Source organism: Micropterus salmoides, unplaced genomic scaffold (assembly GCF_014851395.1).
Source record: "Micropterus salmoides isolate LMB-PRFRI ecotype aquatic unplaced genomic scaffold, ASM1485139v1 Ms_hic_scaffold_1, whole genome shotgun sequence".
Lineage (NCBI taxonomy): Eukaryota > Metazoa > Chordata > Actinopteri > Centrarchiformes > Centrarchidae > Micropterus > Micropterus salmoides.
Window position 1 is genome coordinate 61536724 of NW_024040040.1, and position 23438 is coordinate 61560161.

Genomic DNA, 23438 nt, shown 5'->3' on the forward strand with positions numbered 1-23438 from the left:
GGGTTCAGATCTTGCCCAAGGACACTTCGACACGCAAGAGGAGCCAGGGATTGAACCGCCGACCTTCCGATTAACGACCAACCCGCTCTGAGCCACAGCCGCCCATATTAAGTCAGTGATGTCAATTTGAATCGTGAGCTTCAAGGCTGAGGTCAGTTTTGACCCTGACCTGCTGCCGTCCTCCAGTTGACACAGTTTATTGATCAGTTTGTGTTTAACCTGCTGTTTGCTGTTTTATGTAACATTAATGTGCGGGTCACTGAATTCAAGGCCGACTAAGAGTTCAGCAAAATACAAAATACATCTGTTCTACATGGTGGTGAAAAGTTTATAAAGGGTACTTTAATTAAAAGCTGCACAGTTTTGAAGTACTTGTACTTTATACTTATACTCCAGTTCAGAACAAAGTATTTTACTTTTTACTTTGGTTACTTTGCAGTTTCAGATTGATAATACAAAGTTAAGTCAACTAATAAATTATCATGTATTATTATAAGTCAATACTTTCTTGATTCCCGGGGAGAAATTCACAAGTTACCCAGCAGTATAGCAAATATTTTGAATGAACTCCACCTTTACCAGCTGCTAATGAAAATATTAATGCATCAACAATTAGAATATCAAGTAATATAAAAAACATTATCTGAAATGAGTAATTTTACATCTGGCATCTATGAGAGTGCTAATGTACTATTGTACTTTTACCTCAAACTGTATTGTACTGTAGTTAATGATTTCATATACCTAAAATTTGAAACATCTTATTCACTACTACTATTTATCCTTACATTTTTGTTAATACTGTTAAGTACTCCTTTATGATTAGATTTGATATTTAGATTTTCATAATTCCCACTTATCTACTTTCTATTATTATTTCTATTCCTTAATATCTTGACATGCAAAGTGAGGAACTGGAGCAAACGAATTTACCCTCAGGGATCAATGAAGTTTTTTAATTCTGATTTCTGAAGTATAAACTCTGTAAAAGTATTATGTACTTAATAAACCTCGTTGGTTTTTACTAAAAGGATTAGTTCACTAATAAACATTTTCCCTTTTGCCCCACTAATACAGTGGGTACGGAAAGTATTCAGACCCCTTTACATTTTTCACTCTTTGTTTCTTTGCAGCCATTTTCCAAAAATCAAAAAAGTTCATTTTATTTCTCAGTAATGTACACTCAGCACCCCATCTTGACAGAAAAAAACAGAAATGTAGAAATTTTTGCAAATTTATTAAAAAAGAAAAACTGAAATATCACATGGTCATAAGTATTCAGACCCTTTGCCGTGACACTCATATTTAACTCAGGTGCTGTCTATTTCTTCTGATCATCCTTGAGATGGTTCTACACCTTCATTTGAGTCCAGCTGTGTTTGATTATACTGATTGGACTTGATTAGGAAAGCCACACACCTGTCTATATAAGACCTTACAGCTCACAGTGCATGTCAGAGCAAATGAGAATCATGAGGTCAAAGGAACTGCCTGAAGAGCTCAGAGACAGAATTGTGGCAAGGCACAGATCTGGACAAGGTTACAAAAAAATTTCTGCTGCACATAAGGTTCCTAAGAGCACAGCGGCCTCCATAATCCTCAAATGGAAGACGTTTGGGACGACCAGAACCCTTCCTAGAGCTGGCCGTCCGGCCAAACTGTGCTATCGGGGGAGAAGAGCCTTGGTGAGAGAGGTAAAGAAGAACCCAAAGATCACTGTGGCTGAGCTCCAGAGATGCAGTCGGGAGATGGGAGAAAGTTGTAGTAAGTCAACCATCACTGCAGCAATCCACCAGTCGGGGCTTTATGGCAGAGTGGCCCGACGGAAGCCTCTCCTCAGTGCAAGACACATGAAAGCCCGCATGGAGTTTGCTAAAAAACACCTGAAGGACTCCAAGATGGTGATAAATAAGATCCTCTGGCCTGATGAGACCAAGATAGAACTTTTTGGCCTTAATTCTAAGCGGTATGTGTGGAGAACACCAGGCACTGCTCATCACCTGTCCAATACAGTCTCAACAGTGAAGCATGGTGGTGGCAGCATCATGCTGTGGGGGTGTTTTTCAGCTGCAGGGACAGGACGACTGGTTGCAATCGAGGGAAAGATGAATGCGGCCAAGTACAGGGATATCCTGGACGAAAACCTTTTCCAGAGTGCTCTGGACCTCAGACTGGGCCGAAGGTTTACCTTCCAACAAGACAATGAGCCTAAGCACACCGCTAAAATAACGAAGGAGTGGCTTCACAACAACTCCGTGGCTGTTCTTGAATGGCCCAGCCAGAGCCCTGACTTAAACCCAATTGAGCATCTCTGGAGAGACCTGAAAATGGCTGTCCACCAACGTTTACCATCCAACCTGACAGAACTGGAGAGGATCTGCAAGGAGGAATGGCAGAGGATACCCAAATCCAGATGTGAAAAACTTGTTGCATCTTTCCCAAAGCGACTCATGGCTGTATTAGATCAAAAGGGTGCTTCTACTAAATACTGAGCAAAGGGTCTGAATACTTATGACCATGTGATATTTCAGTGTTTCTTTTTTAATAAATTTGCAAAAATTTCTACATTTCTGTTATTTTCTGTCAAGATGGTGTGCTGAGTGTACATTACTGAGAAATAAAATGAACTTTTTTGATTTTTGGAAAATGGCTGCAATGAAACAAAGAGTGAAAAATGTAAAGGGGTCTGAATACTTTCCGTACCCACTGTATATCTTATCACCTTGACAAACTAAACTGAAACTCTCTGCATGGCGAGATATCACTAGTTTTTTTGTGAGTTGTGTGAAGTGACCCGTAAATTGAAGGAAAACTGGCAGGTGTTTCACTTTTACTTCATATTTAACAAATACTACACAAGCACTGTTGTTATTGGATAGCTACTGTACAAGCTGATTCAAAGTACTGCTGCAGTACAGTGTTGATTACATCATAACACACGCAGTGTCCAGAAATACTCGTGTCCTCTCCACATGTCAGACTGCTGTCATGTGTTCCTGGTGAGGTTTTAAAGGTCAGAGGGGGGCCGTCAGTCCTAAACTGCTCGTATGGACGGGATTACATCACACTTTGTTTACTGCTTTTATTCCTTTTGCTCCGTCTTCAGATCTGGTTACATTGACTTGTTTGTGAAGCATGAAGCTCATTTCTGTTTTGTAGTTTAGGGGACTTTACTGGTTAGTAACGGGAACTTAAACACTGTGAGCACATAATGGTAGACTACTGTTTATTCTAGTGTGCAAATTTAGGTTCTTCTGACTTTCTCAAGACATTTAAATGCATTTAAAATTAGATTTTTCTTTACAGCCGTCAGACTGACTTCACAACTCCAAAACACACTGGATCCTACAGCTGGTACACTTCAGTGTATTAACGGTCTGTCTTCTTTGCTGTGTTTATGACCATAGTAAAATGAGGCTTCTGTCTCTTCTTTAAACTCAGCTGTTTGCTCTCAGCCTGACATCAACCTCGAGCACTGTAAATCTGCTTATCTGCAAATTTACAGTGTTTCATTTCATACTGTGTGATACACTCTATAGACTAAAAGGTTTAACATCATTGTTTCTTTATGAGGGGGAATTTGTTTTACAGTCAAGACATTTAGCAAAAGTTTATCTATTTATGTATTCTAAAATTATTAAATTCCTAAAAGTGCTTCTAGTCTCCTGGCTTTACTACCTAAAGTCTCCCTTATATTTAGTTGCCTTTGCTGTCTTTGTTTAGCACTGCAGTAGCTTCTGTTACAGAAGCTTCGTAAATCACGAGATTTGCAGCACGAGATTAAAATCTAATCTGTGCAGGACTTTGTAGTTGTGGGTGAGTACTGTGTCTCTGTATGCGCACATTCACACATGCACAGTGCAACATAGTAGGGAGATTAAAAAAAGAAGAGAGAAAAGGCACAAAAACGATTCTCAAGAATCAGGAGTATACAGGGGTTTAAAATGCAAACACAGAAAACAAACCTTCATTTAGTCTCTTTACATATCAAAACATTTCATACCAGGTCCAAATATGACATGAATGCTAAAAACAGAATTTTAAATGTCCAGGTGTTTCCCACAGGATTTTGGACACATTGTAAAGATATAAATGCTATAAATGAGGGTATTTAAGGTTTTTCTAGCAACCCAAAATGAAAATAGTAATAATTTCCATTTTAGTGTTTTTTTTTAAATAGAACTTTTAATGGACACAATCCAGTTGATCTTATTTCCATACTGTATAGATGTTGTGTTAACATCTTATTTTGAAAACCGGATGTTGTCACACGTGTATCCTTGCTCTAAGTTTGATAAATAATGTTGTATGTGGTTCTTGCATCGTGTAACATGAAGACTTCACAGTCTCTCTTCAGGTAGGACTCTCATACTGCAATATTTGTCTTTGTAAAGAGAGAAACTGACAGGATGAAGTCGCTAACCTGCCTGTCAGCTCGCACTGCTCCATGTCAGTGCATTTACCGTAAAGTCTCGAATCTGTGCTGCTTGATGTGGCTTCCGTCAAAAATGGACTGGCAGTGAATATTTAACTTTAGCTAAACCAAAAAAAAAAATCACAAATCGTAATTGCAATATCTGGCAGAAAAATTGCAATTACATTTTTTCCCCCAAATCGTTCAGTCCTAATGGATACACTCAAAGCTGTACAAACTTACAGTTAACATTACTGTACTGACCTCAAACGATGTCGTGTCCTCAAAAGAAAACGCATCCGAGTCAGATGCGTTTGAAGTGTGTGAGCGTGCAAGCTTACAGCAGCGGGAAGAAGCGCCACAAAACACAACGTTAGAGCTCTTTAATGTTATTATGAGAAGTGTAAAAATATTTTCAGTTCATTTTGAAACTATGGTGGAGCAAAGACTGTGGCGGGCCGCCATAGCACATGTTTTCATGTACAATGTGTAATTAGACGTGCTTAAATATGAAAAGTTACCTGGTTCATCTAACTCCTGTCCTTTAAGGCACAGGTGTATGTTACCTGTCTAAACCTGACTTCTTGTCTCTTTAAATGTGTCTCTGCTGTGTCCGCTCAGATCCAGCCCTATGAAAAGATCAAGATGAAGGGTCTTCCTGACGACGTCGCCGCCAGCCTCAACAAGCTCGCTGTAGTCAAACTGAACGGCGGTCTGGGAACCAGCATGGGCTGTAAGGGCCCCAAGAGTCTGATCAGCGTACGCAACGAGAACACCTTCCTGGACCTGACCGTCCAGCAGATCGAGGTAGAGACACACAAAACACAACAAGCAGCGGCTCCGAACCTCTGAGTCTCAGGTTGAAGTGAACTCTATTGTCTTTGTTTTCAGCATCTGAACAAAACCTTTAACGCCGACGTGCCACTCGTTCTCATGAACTCCTTCAATACGGACGAAGACACGAAGAAGATCCTGCAGAAATACAAACACCACAGAGTGAAAATCCACACCTTCAACCAGAGCAGGTATCGTAGCAGTCGTCTTGTGCTTGTGTACTCGCTTTCATACAAACTTCACTCAATAAAAATAAAAAATTTATTATATTATTATATTATTTATATATTATTATTAACTATTAACTTACGTTACAAGTCGCGGTGTATATTTTACACACGGACCAAAATATGGAAAGGGGGGGGGTTTACAATCACAATGCCAGCTTAACGTCGTGATGTCAGCCATCGCCGATAGACAAACCCTTGTTTATAACAGCCTGAACAGCACAAGTTAGAGAGAATCTGATTTGGGTCACGTTTATATGTGGTCCAAATCAGATACAGGATTTGTTTCTGGACCGTCAAATTGGAGTTCATGTGACTCTGGCGTAACTCTAGAGCCATTATTCCCACCCAGGGGTACTTCTGCAGTTGCCAGGGGGTATTAGGAAAAAGTTATGAATATCCACACATTTCTGTGTAGGAGAAAGTTATTGTCACAATAACCTACCAACTATGTTTGTCTGCACAATACATGCCTCAGTTTTCCACCAACCTGAGTCAATTGTAAGTTTATTAAGACTGCAGTAATAGTAGTTGTAGTTGTAGAATGTAAAAATGCTGTAAATGGTTAAAACAACCCGTTCCTGCCTCGTTGTGTCGTCTCTTGTAGGCCATGTAAAGTTCACAGTGGAGTCTGATATGGGCCACATTTAAACAGTAATGTGAACAGTGAATCAAAAAAATATTTTGGGCAATAAATCAGAATTGAGCATTAAGGCCTGTAGACTGAACAGAGGATTAGATCCTTTTATATTTGATGCCCATAACAGATATTAATCCACACTCACAAAATACATGGACTTTTCAGTTGGATAATATCTTAGGATGTGTGTGTTCATACATATAAGGAAAGTCTGTCTGTTAAAAGAGTTGAGTTGAAACAGCAGTACACAGCTGAATCAGGTGCTTCTCACTTCGAGGACAGCAAACTTCCAAGGGAGAAAAGGGAAGTAGAGCACTTTTTTTTTTTTTTGCTGTTTCTCAGTGATCAAAAGCTGCATTTTAATAATATAATTGTTCTGGGCAGGTATCCGAGGATCAACAAGGAGTCTCTGCTGCCCATAGCCAAAAACATGGGGATGAATGGTGAGAATTCAGAGGCCTGGTACCCGCCAGGTCACGGAGACATCTATGCCAGCTTCTCCAACTGCGGTCTGCTGGACAAACTCATCGCTGAGGGGAAGGAGTACATCTTCGTGTCCAACATCGACAACTTGGGCGCCACCGTCGACCTCTTCATCCTCCACCACCTGATGAGCCAGCCAGCCGACAAACGCTGCGAGTTCATCATGGAGGTCACCGACAAGACCAGAGCTGACGTCAAGGTCAGTGCAGATCGGCATAATTTACTAAATGAACATCATGCTGTGTTGAAGAAGACTTGAAACTAGCGACTGAGACCACAAACTCATCAGGAAAGTGTTTACTGAGGGAATAAATCAGCTGAGAAGTAGAAAGATTTTCTCAGAGACTTCTATACAATCACACTTCTTTCTGCAGCTGGTCGAGTCGCCCCCTGCTGGCTGTTATAGGGAACGCAGGTTGAGCATTGGCTTCACTTTTCAGACCCGGCCTCAGCACTTCCTGCTTCCTCTCCGCAGGGTGGCACACTGATCCAGTACGAGGATCACCTGAGGCTGCTTGAGATCGCGCAGGTACCGAAGGCGCACGTGGACGAGTTCAAGTCCGTCACCAAGTTCAAGATCTTCAACACCAACAACCTGTGGATCTCTCTGCCCGCCATCAAGAGGCTGCACGAGAAGAACTCCATGGACCTGGAGATCATCGTCAACCCAAAGGTGACGGACACATTCACATGAAATAATGCACACCGTTACAGTTACGAGGCCGTCAGTCGGTTTGTACATGACAACAATACTTTATTTTACAGGTCTGTCATTTTCTAACAAGTTTATAGGACATTTTCATAATGGAACAAATTCGGTAATTAAATGTAAAATAGAGACTGTCTAATTAATGAGTTAGAATCATCTGAACATTGAACAATAAGAACTCTGTTCTTAGTCAAGCAGAGTTTCTTGTAATAAATTAACAATCAATTCATATTTACTTTGGTTTAAATTGCGCTTTTCATCAAGAAAAAAACTAAACTCAGCATGAAATTTCTTAGGAAATTGTTAAACACATGTACATGTAAAATAAAACATTACCACAAAGTGTAGCACAGGTGAGCCAGGTAGGAAGTACCATTGTTTACTATCTGGCAGAGATGGGGACTCGAGTTTGAGAGACTTGAGACTTGACCTCTAGCTCAGAGACTTGAGAATTGACCTCTAGCTCAGAGACTTGACCTCTAGCTCAGAGACTTGACCTCTAGCTCAGAGACTTGACCTCTAGCTCAGAGACTTGAGAATTGACCTCTAGCTCAGAGACTTGAGAATTGACCTCTAGCTCAGAGACTTGACCTCTAGCTCAGAGACTTGACCTCTAGCTCAGAGACTTGACCTCTAGCTCAGAGACTTGAGACTTGACCTCTAGCTCAGAGACTTGACCTCTAGCTCAGAGACTTGAGACTTGACCTCTAGCTCAGAGACTTGACCTCTAGCTCAGAGACTTGAGACTTGACCTCTAGCTCAGAGACTTGACCTCTAGCTCAGAGACTTGACCTCTAGCTCAGAGACTGCTGACTCGTGGAGATTTTAAGTTGTGGGTCCTCTGAAACCATCAGTCTCTAACTAAAATAAACTCCTTAAACGCCTTTTTTGAAATATTTCAGCACTCACTTAGTTTACAATAAGGCATTGTGCATTTTTGGACTTCCTCATCAGACTCACACCCTCAGTTGCTACATCTAATAAGTAATAATATGCCTAAACTGACTTTTTGTTGGTGTAAATGGGATGAAGTTGATCAACACGTTTCTAAAACAGTTTCAACACACACAATATTAAAACCTTCATAAAGGAGGTAATTATTATTACTACCTAATACCTTGCTAGGACTGAACCATTAATTAAAATCTTATCTAAATTGCAAAATGGCCTTCAACAATTTTCAAATCAAATGAGGTGCAATATTTGTTAAAGGCAAAATGTGTGTCAAAATACCATTTTAAATGAAAAATTGTCTTGAGGCCGGTCTTAAGACCTCTTTTTGTGGGTCTTGGTCTCGTCTCAAACTCGACCGCATTTGTACCCGGTCTTGTCTCGGTCTCGGACATTGAGGACACTGGATTTTATTTCAAGACCATAACGTTGTGAATATCAATAAATTGCTTTTGCATTGTCTGATTTATTTGTTAACATCCTAACTTTGATTGGATGTAAAACATATTGCTTCAAATGCAACCAATAACTACAATTAAGAATCTCCCGATGCTGCCTTTTCCAACTCTAACCGAACACCTGAATGTCTCTCTCTGCAGACGTTGGACGGCGGCTTGAATGTCATCCAGCTGGAGACGGCCGTGGGCGCCGCCATTAAGAGCTTCAACAACGCCATGGGCGTGAACGTCCCCCGCAGCCGCTTCCTGCCGGTGAAGACGTCGTCCGACCTCCTGCTGGTGATGTCAAACCTGTACAGCCTGGACGCCGGCTCGCTCACCATGAGCAAGAAGAGGGAGTTTCCCACCACGCCACATGTCAAGTTGGGCAGCTCCTTCACCAAGGTCGGTACTGACCAGACACGCTTTTGTCTGAAACTAGGGATGCACTGAAATGAAAATTCTTGGCCGAAACTGAATATAATGAAAAAAATTGCAGAAATACTTTCTGTGAATATAATGCAATTAATCTTATTTCCATCCTGTATAGACACCTTACTTAGAAAACCGGATGTTGTCACATGTGTATCCTCGCGCTAAATTCATCAAGTCTGACCCAGTTTGATAAATAATTAATAAATAAATCAAATATGTGGTTCTTGTATGGTGTAACATGAAGACTTCACAGCCTCTCTTCAGGTAGGACTGTCATACTGCAACACTTGAAATGACAGGATAAAGTCTCTAACCTGCCTGTCAGCTCGCACTGCTCCGTTTCAGTTACCATAAAGGCTTGAATACGTGTGCACTCCAAATTTCTGTGCGGCTAGCTTAATCGTCTTCTCAGAAACGAGTGACAGAAACACTCAAACCGGGTGAGAACATTTGTTGCCTTTTCTAAGAAGTCAGCGTGCTAGGAGACAAGTCAGCAGCGTCTGCAAACGGTGAGTTTGGTTCTTTCTGGGACACATTAAAATGCTTCCACACTGCTGACATGTCAAAGTAATTGTTCGGTAAAATTTAATTGGTCTTTTGACTTATTAAGCCGAACACCAAGCTTTTTTTTTTTTGTTTAACTATTTTCAGCGGCCGAACATTCAGTGCATCCCTATCTGAAACATTTAAAAACTGCCGAGAGCAGCCACAGGAAATCCCATCATCTTTGAACCTCCAGGAGTTTAAACACTTTGTCTTTAGTTAAAAAAACATTTTTTTATAAAAAGGTTTTTAGAGATTAATATCCTGTTCATTTACCGGATAATATTATTATCTTTAGGTAGCAATAATGAGTTAATTGGCTTCTTTTTATTTATTTTTCCAGGAAAGCAGTAATTTCTTCATGATGTTGAATGAATTTTATTGTTGTTATCTTTATAAAACAAAAGGTTATTTTATCCTGTCATCACCATTATCGATATCGAAAGATATGACACTTTTCATCATGATAACATTTCTGGCCATATCGTCCAGCTCTAGTTTGTTGTTTGTTTTTTTACCAGCAGACTGTAAGACCAATAATTGAACAACATTTCCACCACATGGATTTTGTTTTCTATTTCTGGACCGTTTGAGTTTTGCCTTTGAGAGTCCAAACCAGACCAGCTGGAAAACTTAAACAATGCAACATCCTCACGCTGGTACAGTTCAGGAACCGGACCTTTAGGTGTGAACCCGCTCCCTTAAATATTGCAATCAAGGCAACACTCTGCTTCCGTGCTTCTGATTACTTGCTGAAAAGCACCGCAGGAAACAGTTTAAACTATCAACACTGTTAAAGGGTTTCTCAAAGCTGCTGCTGCTGCTGTTCCAGTTAATAAAAATGGTTTCTCTATTGTTGTAGCTTACTCTCAAATCAATAAGAGGAACAGTTTTCAGGAACCAGGGGCAGTTGAAACAGTTCTGATGTCGTTGTGTGTTCTGCAGGTTCAGGATTTTCTGACCAGGTTTGAGAGCATTCCGGACATGTTGGAGCTCGACCACCTCACTGTGTCGGGAGATGTCACCTTCGGAAAGAACGTCTCTCTGAAGGTAAAGAACATTTCCAACCTCTGACCTTTCACAGCTGCCGTTAACGCTGATCTGCCGACGCTGATCGAGAAAATTCTACATTTTATGAAACATTAGCAAGTCGAGTTTTCTTACACCCCAGATCCAGCTAACGCTAACAGTAGCAACGTCTCAGGTACAAAACACCTTTTATACTGAAGGGAAACCAGTGATGGCTACAAATGAGTCCCCAGAGACGCCCCTCTAGGACAGAGACTCCTTTCACTTTAGCCATGAAGGGGATGATGAGCAAGGAAGAGGATGAAGGTCACCGAGCGCTGACAGGATCTGTGCTGAAGGAACCAGAGCCCTGATTCAATAAGAACCGGATTCAATAAGTAAAATTGAATTCACCTCAGTTATGTTGCATGAATTGAATCAAACTGAAACAAAACCCAACCCTACCACTCATAAGCGGAGGTAGCGTGGGTGAATGGGGCCGACCCACGCTACCTCGTAGTACAAATCAGAGTTACATATACAGAATATATTCACATTTACTCAGCTGATGCTTTTATCCAAAGATCCCACAGGGAGCATTTCAGAATAAGAGCGTTTTGCCTGCCTGATTTTGCTGATGTGTTTAGATTTTGTTGACTTGGTGATTAGCGCTTGTTTTTTTGTGCTTCTACTATGATTAAGTAGGCTACGAAGTTAAATTGTTTCTTGTGTCTGTTTTAACTGTGTTTCTTGATATACGATCATGGGTCTGCACAGGGTATTTTATTTTGAAAATGGCTGCGTATTCTCTCTAGAGAGGAGCGGAGAGACACTTCTGGTATAAATTACTTTGTAGCTGGTGGGCCCCGTGATGAAGCTCCGCCTCCACTGTGCTGAGAGTCTAGCTCTGCCCCTGCTACCGCTGCAGATCCCTCTGGTCCTCGGCCATGTTTTCAGTCAGGATGCTTTCTATTGCTTCTCTGAAGAAGTTGACTTGGGAATTTAGCCTTCTTAGGTTTTATTAAGAACTACAGTCGTTTTTGAGCTTTCTTCACCAGCATGGAGACGTGAGATGACCATGTCAGGTTTTCTGCATACATTTTCCTGATTTATACTTTTTAGTATAATTTTAAATGCAGTACTTTTAATTCTAACAGTATTTTTGGTATTGGTACTTTTACCTCCATCTGCGGCTGTTTGTGTAAACACTGGATGGGACATGGCGACACAATGACTTTATCTTCACTGTTTTTAATGAAACTTTCTCTTCCACAAGGGAACCGTCATCATCATAGCCAATCACGGTGACCGGATCGATATTCCTGCCGGAGCGATGCTGGAGAACAAGATCGTTTCAGGAAACCTGCGGATCCTCGACCACTGAGGACTTCTGGGAAACTCCCCACCACCACCACCACCATCCACAAACGAAGCCATTTGCACCTTGAAGAGCCTCAAAGAGAAGAGTTTTCTTCTCTTCACTGATGAACTATCGCAGCTTGTTTTTGTCCGTCTTCACCCTGTAATTTCTATGTAAATCCTGCCTAAAAAGGGTCACAGGTCAAACCCCCTCCTTCTTCCTGATGCATCTGCAGACTTTCTGCTCATCGTGAAGCTTTTCAGGAAGAAACTTGCTGTTACTGCAAACAATCGCTGCACAGTCTGTTTCTGCTGTCTATTAAAGTGCAATATGGGTCAACGAGTGTCGTGTGATGTTTAGGTGAAGTACAGGCAGAAACTGGAGTAGCGCTTTTTTTGTTTTAAAGTGGCCATTTGTAGTTTTTTTCTGAGGCCTCTAGCACTGAGGTTTAAGATTGCAACTGCTACCTTCCCAAGCGTGTGCTCGTGTATCAGTAAAACAACAAATCTAAATTGAACAGTACAAAGCAAACATCATCAGATCCATGCTAATGTGGCTGGCTGCCACTGCCCTGCATCACTACTGGTTTTAGAAACAGATCGTTCTCATTCATTAAAGAGGTCATATTCTGCTAATTTTCAGGTTTACATGGTTTCATTTTCAAAAAACACCTTTGTTTTTTCTTCATACTGCACATTGCTGCAGGTCCTCTTTTCACCCTATTTTGTAGCTATGGAGTGATACATCTTGCCTCTAAATGATCTTTGTTGGGAGTTGCACATGCGCAGTTCCTAGTTAAGGACTACTAGCCAATCAGAAGCAGAGAAGGGCGGGTCAGTGAGAAGCCGGTAAACAGCTTCGATTCAGCTGTACCCAGTCCATGTTGCCAAGCTGGTCGGCAACATGGACTGGAACAAGTGTCAGAGTGGTGAGTTATTAATCTGTAACAAAAGTATCTTTCATCAATAAAGTTTTAACTGAGCTCTGTCTCTACATCACAGTAACAACTTTATGTCCATTGACTGCCTGGAGGGGGAGCTAGTGTTTGGAAGGGAGAGGAGAGAGCTGTGTGCTGCAGCTCACTGTTTTTCCACCGCTGTTTTTGAGTAGCGCATTTAGCTTTCATCCCTTTGTCGTCACAGGGACTACAAACGAGCCGTTTTCTGGCAGTTCAGAGCAGAGTTTTCTGTGGGAGATGGGAACTCCCTTTGGGCTTTTGCAAACCTATTACATGCACAAAAAAGGTTTGTTAATGCAAAGTGCTCATCAATAATCACAACCATTCATGCAGTTTAACATTTTGAAAGTCCTGCCCCATATTGGTCGGTTCAGGAAAAATAACTGAGGAGCAACTTTATGCACTCGCTTTTTAGATGACGTTAGACCAATGTTTCGGTTTAGGATGGGTGGGCCTACGTGACTGACCAATGATGGCATGCAAGAAGGCGGGACCTAAAGAGCAAAGCAATGCAAATATGCACTGTAGAAAGAAAAAGCTGAATCCTGGACAGGTCTGGGAAAAGAGGGCATATGGTCACCCTAACTGTTACAGCATTTCTTGCAGGATAAATCAACACATAACACCAGTGGTGCACAGGATTAACAATGTGGATCGCATTAACTGGTGATCAAACCATAAAGTTACAACAATAGGATTTTGTACCTGAAACGTTAGCAACTGGTTGGAGTTAGCAGGCAAGCTAACATTATCTAACTTGAGCCAACTCACTCATTGTCAACAGCTTATCGTCTGTACAGGGGGGCTGGAGCCATCCCAGCTGGCAGTGGGTGTAGAGGCGGGGTACATCCTGGACACTCACACTCGCACCCAAGGACAATTTAGAGTCACCAATTAACCTGCATGTCTTTGGACTGTGGGAGAAAGCCGGAGCACCTGAAGAGAACCCACGCAGACACGGGGAGAACAACTTGTGCAGACTAAAGCACAAAGTCACAGTTTCACATGCTTTGCAGTAAAGTTAGTTTACTGGTCCAATAGGATGAAAGCCAACTCTGTTTTTACATCCAAAACAAAGTGGATGTCGCTCACACACCATGTCTGCACACAGTCACTGTAAGTTACATAAAAAACAATAATGCAACATAACTGAGGTGGAGGACCCATTCACTGCAGTAACGTTACTATGGTAACTAACTGTGAAGTGGCAACAATCTCATAACATTCAGCTCACAAACCCTTACTTTATCATCCAAAACATTTTGCTGTGCTCACATCGCTGAGCCTCCAGTGAAAGACGCACAAATAGTTATTAAACAGCTGTAACGAGCATGGGTTAGTTCAACCTCCAGCTGATAAAAATACTGCTGTAACGTTGCAGTGAGAGTTCCCAGCACGTTGTGTCTACTATGCATCAGAAAACCACACACCTAGAAAGACAGTGGTTGCAATCAGAAACTGCACTGTGGGAGGCCCCTAAAACCTATACATGGCCCCTTTAAACAAAATAAAAAGGGTTTATGGATAAAATTCTACCTAACTTATTTCTCAAAATAAAGTATCAGGAAACAGCATTTGTGTTTTTGTCCATATCAAATCTCTGCTATAAAAATACATAAGCAACTAAGTACATTTACTGAAGTACTGAAGTGCAGTTCTGAGGTACTTTCCCTCTGAACTGTTAGTGAAGTATAAAGTATCAGAAAATGTTTACTCATTTTTAGTAGCTTTGGATAAAAATATCTAACATTTGAGGTACAACAAGCATAAATATTTTTACTCCACTACAGTTATTTGATCATTTTAGATACTTTGCAGAATCAGATTAATACTAAATATAATCAAAAAGGAAATTGTGAACTAGCTACATCTCATCTCTCATATATCTGAGAATTTTAAAACCCAATATACTTGGTTTTTATGCTTTTCACAAAAAGATAACACGAACAATAGTAATAACCTTAGATACCAATTTATCTGCATTCAGCTCATATCAAGCTCTACTTTTAAATATATTTTGATTCCAATATTTCTGTACTTTTGCTCAAGTAACATTTTAAATGCAAGATTTTTACCTGCAACAGCTTTCCTACACTGTAGTATTTATAGATCTGAGTACTTCTGAGCCTTAAAGCTGAAACTATCTGCAGCAAACAAAGAGACTTGAGAAAACAGCACGCCGCTCCATCATCCTGTTTTATTCACATCAGGTTTGAAGGATTCAAGACATTTGTTGGATTCTCAGACAGACATGCAGCCCGACTCGTCTGAACCGAACACAGAGGGTCGACTCATTCACACACTTACTCGCACACTCACTCACTCTCTCTCACTCTCTCACACACACACACACACACACACACAGTGGTATGGTAGGCACACTGTAGTGGAGAGCTCAGATGTGTCGTCTCAGACAGTCGATCAAAAGTAGGCACTTCTGAAGCGGACAGTGATGAAAGTTGAGTCTCAGAGGAAACTGACAGCTGCGGTCACGCCTCGTCATCCAGCTCACTTTGAACTAAACACAGTTTCTGACTGTCCTCTGGGTGGGTGGGTTTGTCCCTAAACTGTAGGTGAAGTCATTTATTTTTACCACATTTCTCTGTCACATTATCTCAGGATAGGAAAGTTTGGTTTTCTTGCGATAACGGATATGATCTCCCGAAAACGAATATTTTCTCTACGATGAACTTTTTAAAGTTTAAAAGCTGATTAATGCTGTGAGACAGAAACCAGAAGAGAAGCTGTCTGGTTTGATGGGATCCAGGTTCTCTTCCGATTCATCGCTGCCTGTAGTGTTCAAGTAGCTTTCAGAGACTGATTAACCTGACGGTGACGTGACCGCAGCTGGACAGCTGTGTTTTGTTTGGTCGGAGTTCAGAACAGAAAATCTGATGTTTGAAGAAAACTGCGTTTGCTGTAAGCACCGGTGTTCTCAGGTGTTCTGACTCTGCTCAGGCTGAAGCTGGGAGCTTCAGCGGGAGTTTAGAGGGTTACAGCTCTTAACAGGCGAGTGAAAAATTATCCACCAACACTCAGCCCTGAGTCTAGTTTCCACTCCAGGTAAACAAAATACCACTTGTATTCAAGTGTGTCTGTATTAGCACAACAAGCCAGAACACCTGGGAACATCTGTGTGGTTGTACCACAGCTGTGCAGCAGGTTTAAGGATTCATTACCCAAAATCACGTGATGACCGGGTGTCTAATCGTGCGTTTTAAGGCGTTCCTTCTAAGAAAACTCGCTTTGTCTACATAAATTAAACTCCTCGACTGATGAACTAAGCTCAGAGTTTTAAAGAAAAACCGCGTCATCTAAAATTTCACTTGATAAGTAACTTTGATCAGTTGAAAAGGTCAGTAAATACTGCATTATATTGTCTGCTCATGTTTAAATGAGCTCAACCAGTAAAGCTTTTAGTGCACACTATGTTTCACACCATTTTATTTAGGACAATGTTTGAGTATGAATAAATGAGGAGTACTCGTTTTCAGTTTGTTAGATGACAGCACCTGAAAGCAGCACCAGAAATGTTTCGGGTAAACTTCAGCTTGATTGGTTCACATCTCGCGATGTGATCATCTGTGATTGACAACTGATAACACCGGGGAAACATGATCTCTCACATGATTGTTTTCTAACTTTCCAGGCAGCGCTCGCTTACTTTCATTCAGGAAATTCTGCTAAGAAGATCCACAGTAGATATTTTAGTAGATAGATTTAGAAATGAATCAGATTTTCTGTTCTGTCGTTTCTCACTGGAAAGAAACAAAAAGCTCATGCAGATTAAATAAAGCTACAGCAGGAGGGAGAAGGATCGACAGTAGTTTGAGTTAACAGCTTATTTCATGCTTCATGTTCTGCAGTCAAAAAAACTCATCAATTAACTACATGTAGAAAAATGACCATCTGCCGGGGCCTGAATATCACTCAGCTGAAACTTGATGCATGGTTGGATTGTTTTAAAAGAGAAGAGGGGGAAAAGTGCAGTTGAAGAGTTTATTTTCCAAATTAGAGACTTGTTTTACTTTGGTAGCAACAGGATGTAGCTGAGAGTTGATTCTTCCCCAAATGTTTAGGAAGTAAACTCTTCAACGACACTTTTTTAAAATCAGCTCCTGCTTCTTTAGGGCTCCTCCAGGTCTCAACCTGTCTGGTATTCCATAAGAGGTCTGGAAAATCTTCTTGTTCTGAGTATAAAAGAAACCACGTCTGTTTTCAGCCGTCTGGATAAAAATCAAACCAGACGATGAACGAGGAAAAGGTTTGGAAACGCCGTGAAGGAAACCTGTCGATTCTTTCAGAGCAGGAAGTAGAAAAAAACCCGGTTCTTTCCAGAGCGAATCACATCTTCCCCCCGACTCCTGAACCCTCGGCTGTGAGGTTTTAGCAAAAATCTGCGAAACCAGCGGCGGAAAAAAATTGTTTTCAGTGTGCGTTGATGATAATTCCCTTCGGCTCCAACATCCCGTCCCCGCTGGAGAAAAAGTCCACCACAGTGGAGAATGTTTTCAAGACAGAAAAATAAATTACCCCGCCATTATCTAACAGTATCTACACCCTTCACTCCCGTTAAAACTATAATTTAATAGTATTTCTGTTGCACACAGTGAGATGAGTGGCAGCAGTTTTTAAGGAGGCTCTGTGTGTTGCTTCATAGAGTATTTTAAGGTGGAGCTGTTCAGGAAGCCCCGGCGTGTTTCTGCTCTTCTCCTCTCCCAGTTTTGTGTTTTTGGTCCCTTGGGGCCTCCCCAAGCTTCAGCCGGCCGCCGTCGGCCCCCGAGGTCGGCAGCCCGTCTCCGGGTGGCCGGGTCGGTCGGTTCTGGACGTCTCGTCGCCGTCCTCCATCACCTCTTCTGCTCCCAGATCTCTGCCATGTTCAGGTCGAGCCGCTCGAGGCTCTTCAGCGCCTGGACGTTCTCCGTGTAGAACGCGACGTCCACCACCACCAGCCTGCAGGCAACAACCCGTCAGTCAAACAACCAGACCTTTAATTATCAGCTGCTCTGACTGTCGATGCGTGTGGCGCAGTTACCCGTGCTGTGGTCCTCCGTCGTTAACCACCCCGAGTCGAGCCAGCTGCCTCTTCAGGTGCATCTTAAAACCGGCGTTGATCCTCAGAAACAACATCTGTACAGGAGAACACATCTGTCTGAGGCTGCGACATATTCACACTGCAGACAAACTGGACTCCCAGACCTTTTCCGGGAATCGTTCACAGATAAATAAACCCAGGGCCAGCCGGGCCATAGACTGTTGCTTAGGGCAGCAAGAGAAGGTTTTCGACTCAAGTAATAACTAGTGCTGGGCAACGATTAAAAAATTTATCGCATAATTTTCTTGCTATTAATCGTATTGTTATGCGCAAAACTGAATAATGAATTCTAAAGTAGTGTTTTGTGCACTTTTAATTTAAATGTACTGCTATATACACAAAAGTGCAATAACGTGTGGTTTGCAAACACTTTGCTTTTTCCCAGCAGTATTCCCTTTACACAGCAGCAATAAAAGATTTCTTTCAATATTTATTTCTTAAACATTAATGTAATCTAATCAAATATAAAAGCAAAGCTGTTTGCCACTGCCAGGGCGTTACCTTTTATAGCTTGTTAAGTCCAGCAGCATGATCATAACATCATAACAGGCACCTTCTGAGCAACAGGTTGACATATATAAATCTGTTTCCAGGTACCAGCAGAAATATTTTTATTCTATCAGAGAGCAGCAGAAACAGTCTGTGTTCAGAGTGACGTGGAGTGGTCGAGCACAACAATTCGACAGCTGGGATTTACTGTGCAGGGGACTTATTAGTCTGTGAAGTCTATGTTTGTAATGGATTTCCTTTAGAGAGTCAAAAAAGAAATAAAAACAACACTTTCAGGGATGCAGGTGGAGTAGTTCGCTACACAATTATATTATATCTTATATTTTAAACTGTCACCTGCATTTTGTGTTTCCCTTTACATATACAAACACATTTACACCATAAATTGATGCAGAAATTAGAGCAGACCAATATAAAGTCTCACCAAGAGGCCGGCCCTGAATAAACCACATCTCGGGACAGTAAACCTCTTTAATAACAGAAGGAGAGGCAGGTGTGTTGTGTCTCACCTGTGTCTGTTCTTCAGGTAAAAGTTCAGAAATGGCTTCGTGCATCTTCGCCATCTGCTTACAGACATTTCTGAAGCAGGCCGAGGGCATCGGCGCCTTCACTTCATACTGAGAAAACAACAAAACAACATCCTTAAGGCGAGACACGGCATGCAAACACAGTTTTAGCGTGCACCGGCTATTTAGCTTCCATAACATGTTCTCTTTCAGACTACTGGAAAGAAAACACATTTAGTGGTTTATTTTACTCCAGTTTGTTTCTGTGCGTCTGTAGATTACTTCTAAACTGCCGCTGTTGATGTCTGCACCATATGACCGCCAGGACCGTTGGAAAGCTGTGATCAAACGTGACACCTGGATGAAGGATCAGTGTAATGACGCTTACATACAAGATGCAGAACACCAGCTTTACAGAAATGTCTCCTAAACGCTGCAGTTTAACTAAAAAAAGCTTAAACCTTTAAAACCTGAACTCACCTTTGATAAAACCTTCTCAAACAGACTGTCCATGATGGCCACCAGCTTAGCAGAGATCTCCGATATGTGATCATTGTAGTCCTTAAAAGCAAACAAACAGTCCCAACGACACCTTTTCACCAAAATACTTCAAAGTACAAAACAATTGTTTTGATTCTTGGGGTCAGAATTCTTCCCATAATAAAGCTGCTTCCAGTGTTTTGATCGTAGAATGAAGAAATGTGAGGACGTTTGTGTGATTGCTGTGCGTTACCTTGGTGATGTGGTCAAAGTGTCTGAGGACGCTGTACTGTTTGGGCTGCAGCTTGGTCTCAAAATGAGCTCTGATGATGGGAATGTAGTGAACCACCAGCTGCAGGCAGCGGGAAGCTAATGCTACACACACAGAGAGATAGTGTCTGAATATTTGGCAGCAGAGGCAACGCTTTTAACTATCGTCTCCGTTTTCAGACAGACTGAAGCATTAAAAGCTCCTTTACAAATCAAACTGGTGTGTGCAGCTGGTCGTACCGAGGTTTTTGGTAGTGATGGTCTTGAGGCCGACAACTTGCAGAGCTCCGGCTCCCAGAACCAGCTGGCAACTCCGAGAGTTGAAGTGCTGCAGAAACACAACAGAAGGACAGTTTTGAAACTCAACGCTAACAGCATGACACTGCAGGGCTTCCCATTGGATGACAGTGTAACGGCGGCGGGGGCAAGTGTGGTTACATGTTTTATTTCACCCTTTTTATTCTACTCTCTACATGCTCGCCTTGCTTTTCCCCCCACACACCTAACACCTCCTGCCTCTCTGCAAAACAGACGCGCTGGCCCCGCCTCCCGCTGTATGTGTCTGCGCCGCTAACTTTCTCCTTCAGTAGTTTTATGAAGTTGCAGAAAAGACACAGAACTCATCTGGATTTTCCATTTTCACATGTGGAGGAGGCTCGGTAATGATGAAGACTATCGCAACAGTAGAAACCAACGTGGCGCTGAATGAAATCTGCAAAGGTGTGTTCACTGCTGCTGCCCCTGGTCCGTGCAAATATCCACGGTGTCCGCATCTTGTAACGTAATACCAGAAATTTAAGCACAAAGGCTGCAGTCGCTGCTTTTTTCCAACTTCAAAAATAGAACCACCTTTTGACTGAGATCAGCTGTTGCTCTAAGCTCACAGTAAACTCTCGCTGGTAGAATGTGTCCAGTTTCTATACTCCACCTCTGCAGTCGCCTGCAGCTCACAGACTACCAAGTCAGTCGCAGTCATCTCCGACTACTGTAAGATTTTCACAGCTGCAGATTTTGATGGAATCAGGTACTGGCTCAGGTTAATGGTTGGTCACAACACATAATTGCTGGACGTGCGTTTTAAACATGTTTCATCAGTGATCAATGAGTGTTAACTAATATTGAATTACTTTTTGCTCACATTAAAGTAAGCAATAATAAATGACTCGGCAAACAATATAATAAAGTCAAAACAGAAAGATTTTACACTGATATAGGTCAACGCTTTCTGTCACATTTCTCAGCCTCCCAGATTTTTCATTTTTCAGAACAACAAATGGAGTATAATGGAAAATATAAACATGGAGAATTTAGGTTCTTCTCAGTAACACAGCTCATCAGTGAGGCGGTTCTGACCTTGAGGAGGTCCGACAGACGCGTCAGCATGTCGGTGCAGATGGATGGGATGTCGTTGACACACTGACAGTATTCCAGAAAGATCCGGATCAGCAGCAGAACCGTCCTGAAGAAGCAGAAACCCTCACAGCTCAGTGTCTTCGTTATGCAGATTGCAAATCACTGTGTGTACTCTTGAATAATATATTAACAGTAACTGTGTGATTACTTCAAGTGCTGTGTTACATCAGAAATGTTTAACCCTTCACTGAGGGAGTGCACATACCCAACGACGGCGTATTTTTGCCCGTTGACGAGCAGAAACTCAGCAGGCTTCCTGTCCTCTGAACCTGCACACAGAAACTGAACATGTTAACTGAAGTCTTCAAACACTTGTTCTGAGAATAATCATGAATGAATTCTTGAGGTTATAGATTCCAGTTCGGAGAAGTCTCCTCACATTTTTATAAAGACAGCCTATAATATTTTAGCTTATATTGTTTATTTTATTTCCTAATTGAAATGATTTGCTTCCATCAGAACATGTGGCAGTCATGTTCTCAGACATTTGTAATGAACATTATCAGTTTAAAAAGGGTTACTCTCTCAGCCGTGGATGATAAAGTAATAAAGGGTATATCTAACAACCCTTTGGTTGGGTGGGTTCAAACAAAGGGTGGTATGTCCTGAGTTCTTTAACACATCTAGATGTGAATACCAGGAAATGAGAGCTGAAATTCTGAACTCTTGTCTCATCCTCATCTTTTGATCTTAAAGCCAAATGTCTTCAGGGAACAACAAAAACAAAGGAATTTGCCTTACTGTTCCAATACTTTTGAAGGAGACTGTAGATGCTTTTCAGTTCTTGTGTATTGTTTCTGTTTGTGTCTGTGTTTATGTTTTAAGCGTAATAAAGATATTGTACGAAACAAAATGTAGCAGAAAGTTGGAACATTTCAAAGACAGAGCTGTTTTAGTTTTAGTAGCCTTATTGATTGATTCAAACTGTGTGCAAATTCCAGTAATTATTTTTACTGCAGTTGGGTTTTTTGGGTACCTGGGATTTTGCGTTCTGGTAGTGTTATTCTTCCGTCGGCGATGGAGTTCACCAGATCCTGAAACTCAGCAGGAACCTCGGCCTGCTTCCAGCGCTCATTATCCAGGAGGAGGCTACACAAAACAACAACAACAACAACAACCATCATCATCATCAAGACACACAACCAACACCGTCGCTGCATTCATGGAGGGTCACGCTTCAGCTTCTGGGTCAGTTTATAAGGTCAAATTAAACCAGGACTTCAACTGCTGCAGCACCTTTTCACATGTAGTCCCCCCAGATCAAACAGGATCAAAACATTAGTTGTCTCCCGCTGTTTACTACCTGTACAGATTTTTTCCGAACTAAGTTCCCATGGTGGGTCGACGGAAGGGGAGGGACTTAGTCTATGACGTGCTTGTTGAAAACAGCTGATTTTGTGATTATTATTTGTGCCATTACCATCATGTAACAAAAGGTTATTCATTGTTGAAACGAATCAGAATCACCAAGTAATACAGTAGTTCATAAAAACTGAGAGCTTTTCCTGTCTGACGAACAGACATCAGTGTTTCCACAGACTGTTGCGTACTAGAGCAACGGGCAAAACTGAAAACCACTGAGGTGTCCATACTCCTGCGCTACATAATGAGCTGCTGGTAACCTGAGTTTGGTCTTGCGCTCTTCGTGGAAGCGGTGGACGAAGCGGTTGGCCTGGCTTTGCAGCGCCCCCCTCAGGGAGACGCTCCGCCTGCCGCACAGCTCCTCTGTGTCTCTGACGAAACCCTCCACCGCCTGAGAGAGGGACACAAACTCGGCCGAGCTCAGACGCTCCAGAGAGCCGTCCTGTTGGGAGACAGAGACGATCCAAGAGGTCAGATAGAAAGTTCACCTTCACCTCACTTTAAAGACATTTCTCTCAGTCAAACCTCTGCGGATATAAAACAAACTCTGTGGACTGAAGCATCATGGGATATGAAAACAATTTACATTTGCCTTATAATGTGATGTTACTGTGAATTAATGATGCATTTTCTATAGTTAACTAGTTGTGAATTTTCTATCAAATGCTTATAGGTCTGGTTTAGGGCTATGAATAATTAGAAAGAAAACGTCTTGATCGGGGATGGGGATTGTTAATTTTATTGATAATGATACCATTTGCGACTGCCTAACGATCCGAGTTGTTACCGATATCACTACTGAA

The 23438-nt window shown here is 41.7% G+C and overlaps 2 protein-coding genes across 3 annotated transcripts in view; one reads left to right on the plus strand and one right to left on the minus strand.

Moving 5' to 3' along the window:
- Positions 1–5035: 5035 nt before the first annotated feature.
- The window catches only part of LOC119915305 (UTP--glucose-1-phosphate uridylyltransferase-like), a gene marked incomplete at its 5' end in the record, with an annotated part of 19047 nt that continues 644 nt past the window's right edge, over positions 5036–23438 (plus strand). Inside the window, 7 exon segments of one of the 2 annotated variants that reach the window (XR_005446933.1) lie at positions 5036–5221; positions 5306–5439; positions 6500–6797; positions 7074–7271; positions 8858–9100; positions 10619–10723; positions 11958–12241. Coding sequence is in view for 1 of the 2 variants with exons in the window: in XM_038734846.1 (XP_038590774.1) it covers positions 5036–5221; positions 5306–5439; positions 6500–6797; positions 7074–7271; positions 8858–9100; positions 10619–10723; positions 11958–12065 (1272 nt within the window). 2 annotated transcript variants of the gene reach the window in all.
- Positions 16427–23077, minus strand: LOC119915285 (vacuolar protein sorting-associated protein 54-like; the record flags this gene model as incomplete). Its single annotated transcript, XM_038734831.1, is given in 10 exon segments — positions 16427–17952; positions 18035–18129; positions 19114–19221; positions 19591–19671; positions 19844–19965; positions 20101–20188; positions 21214–21319; positions 21479–21542; positions 22250–22362; positions 22896–23077. Coding segments are annotated over 10 exon segments (1065 nt in total), but the record flags the coding sequence as incomplete, so codon positions are not given.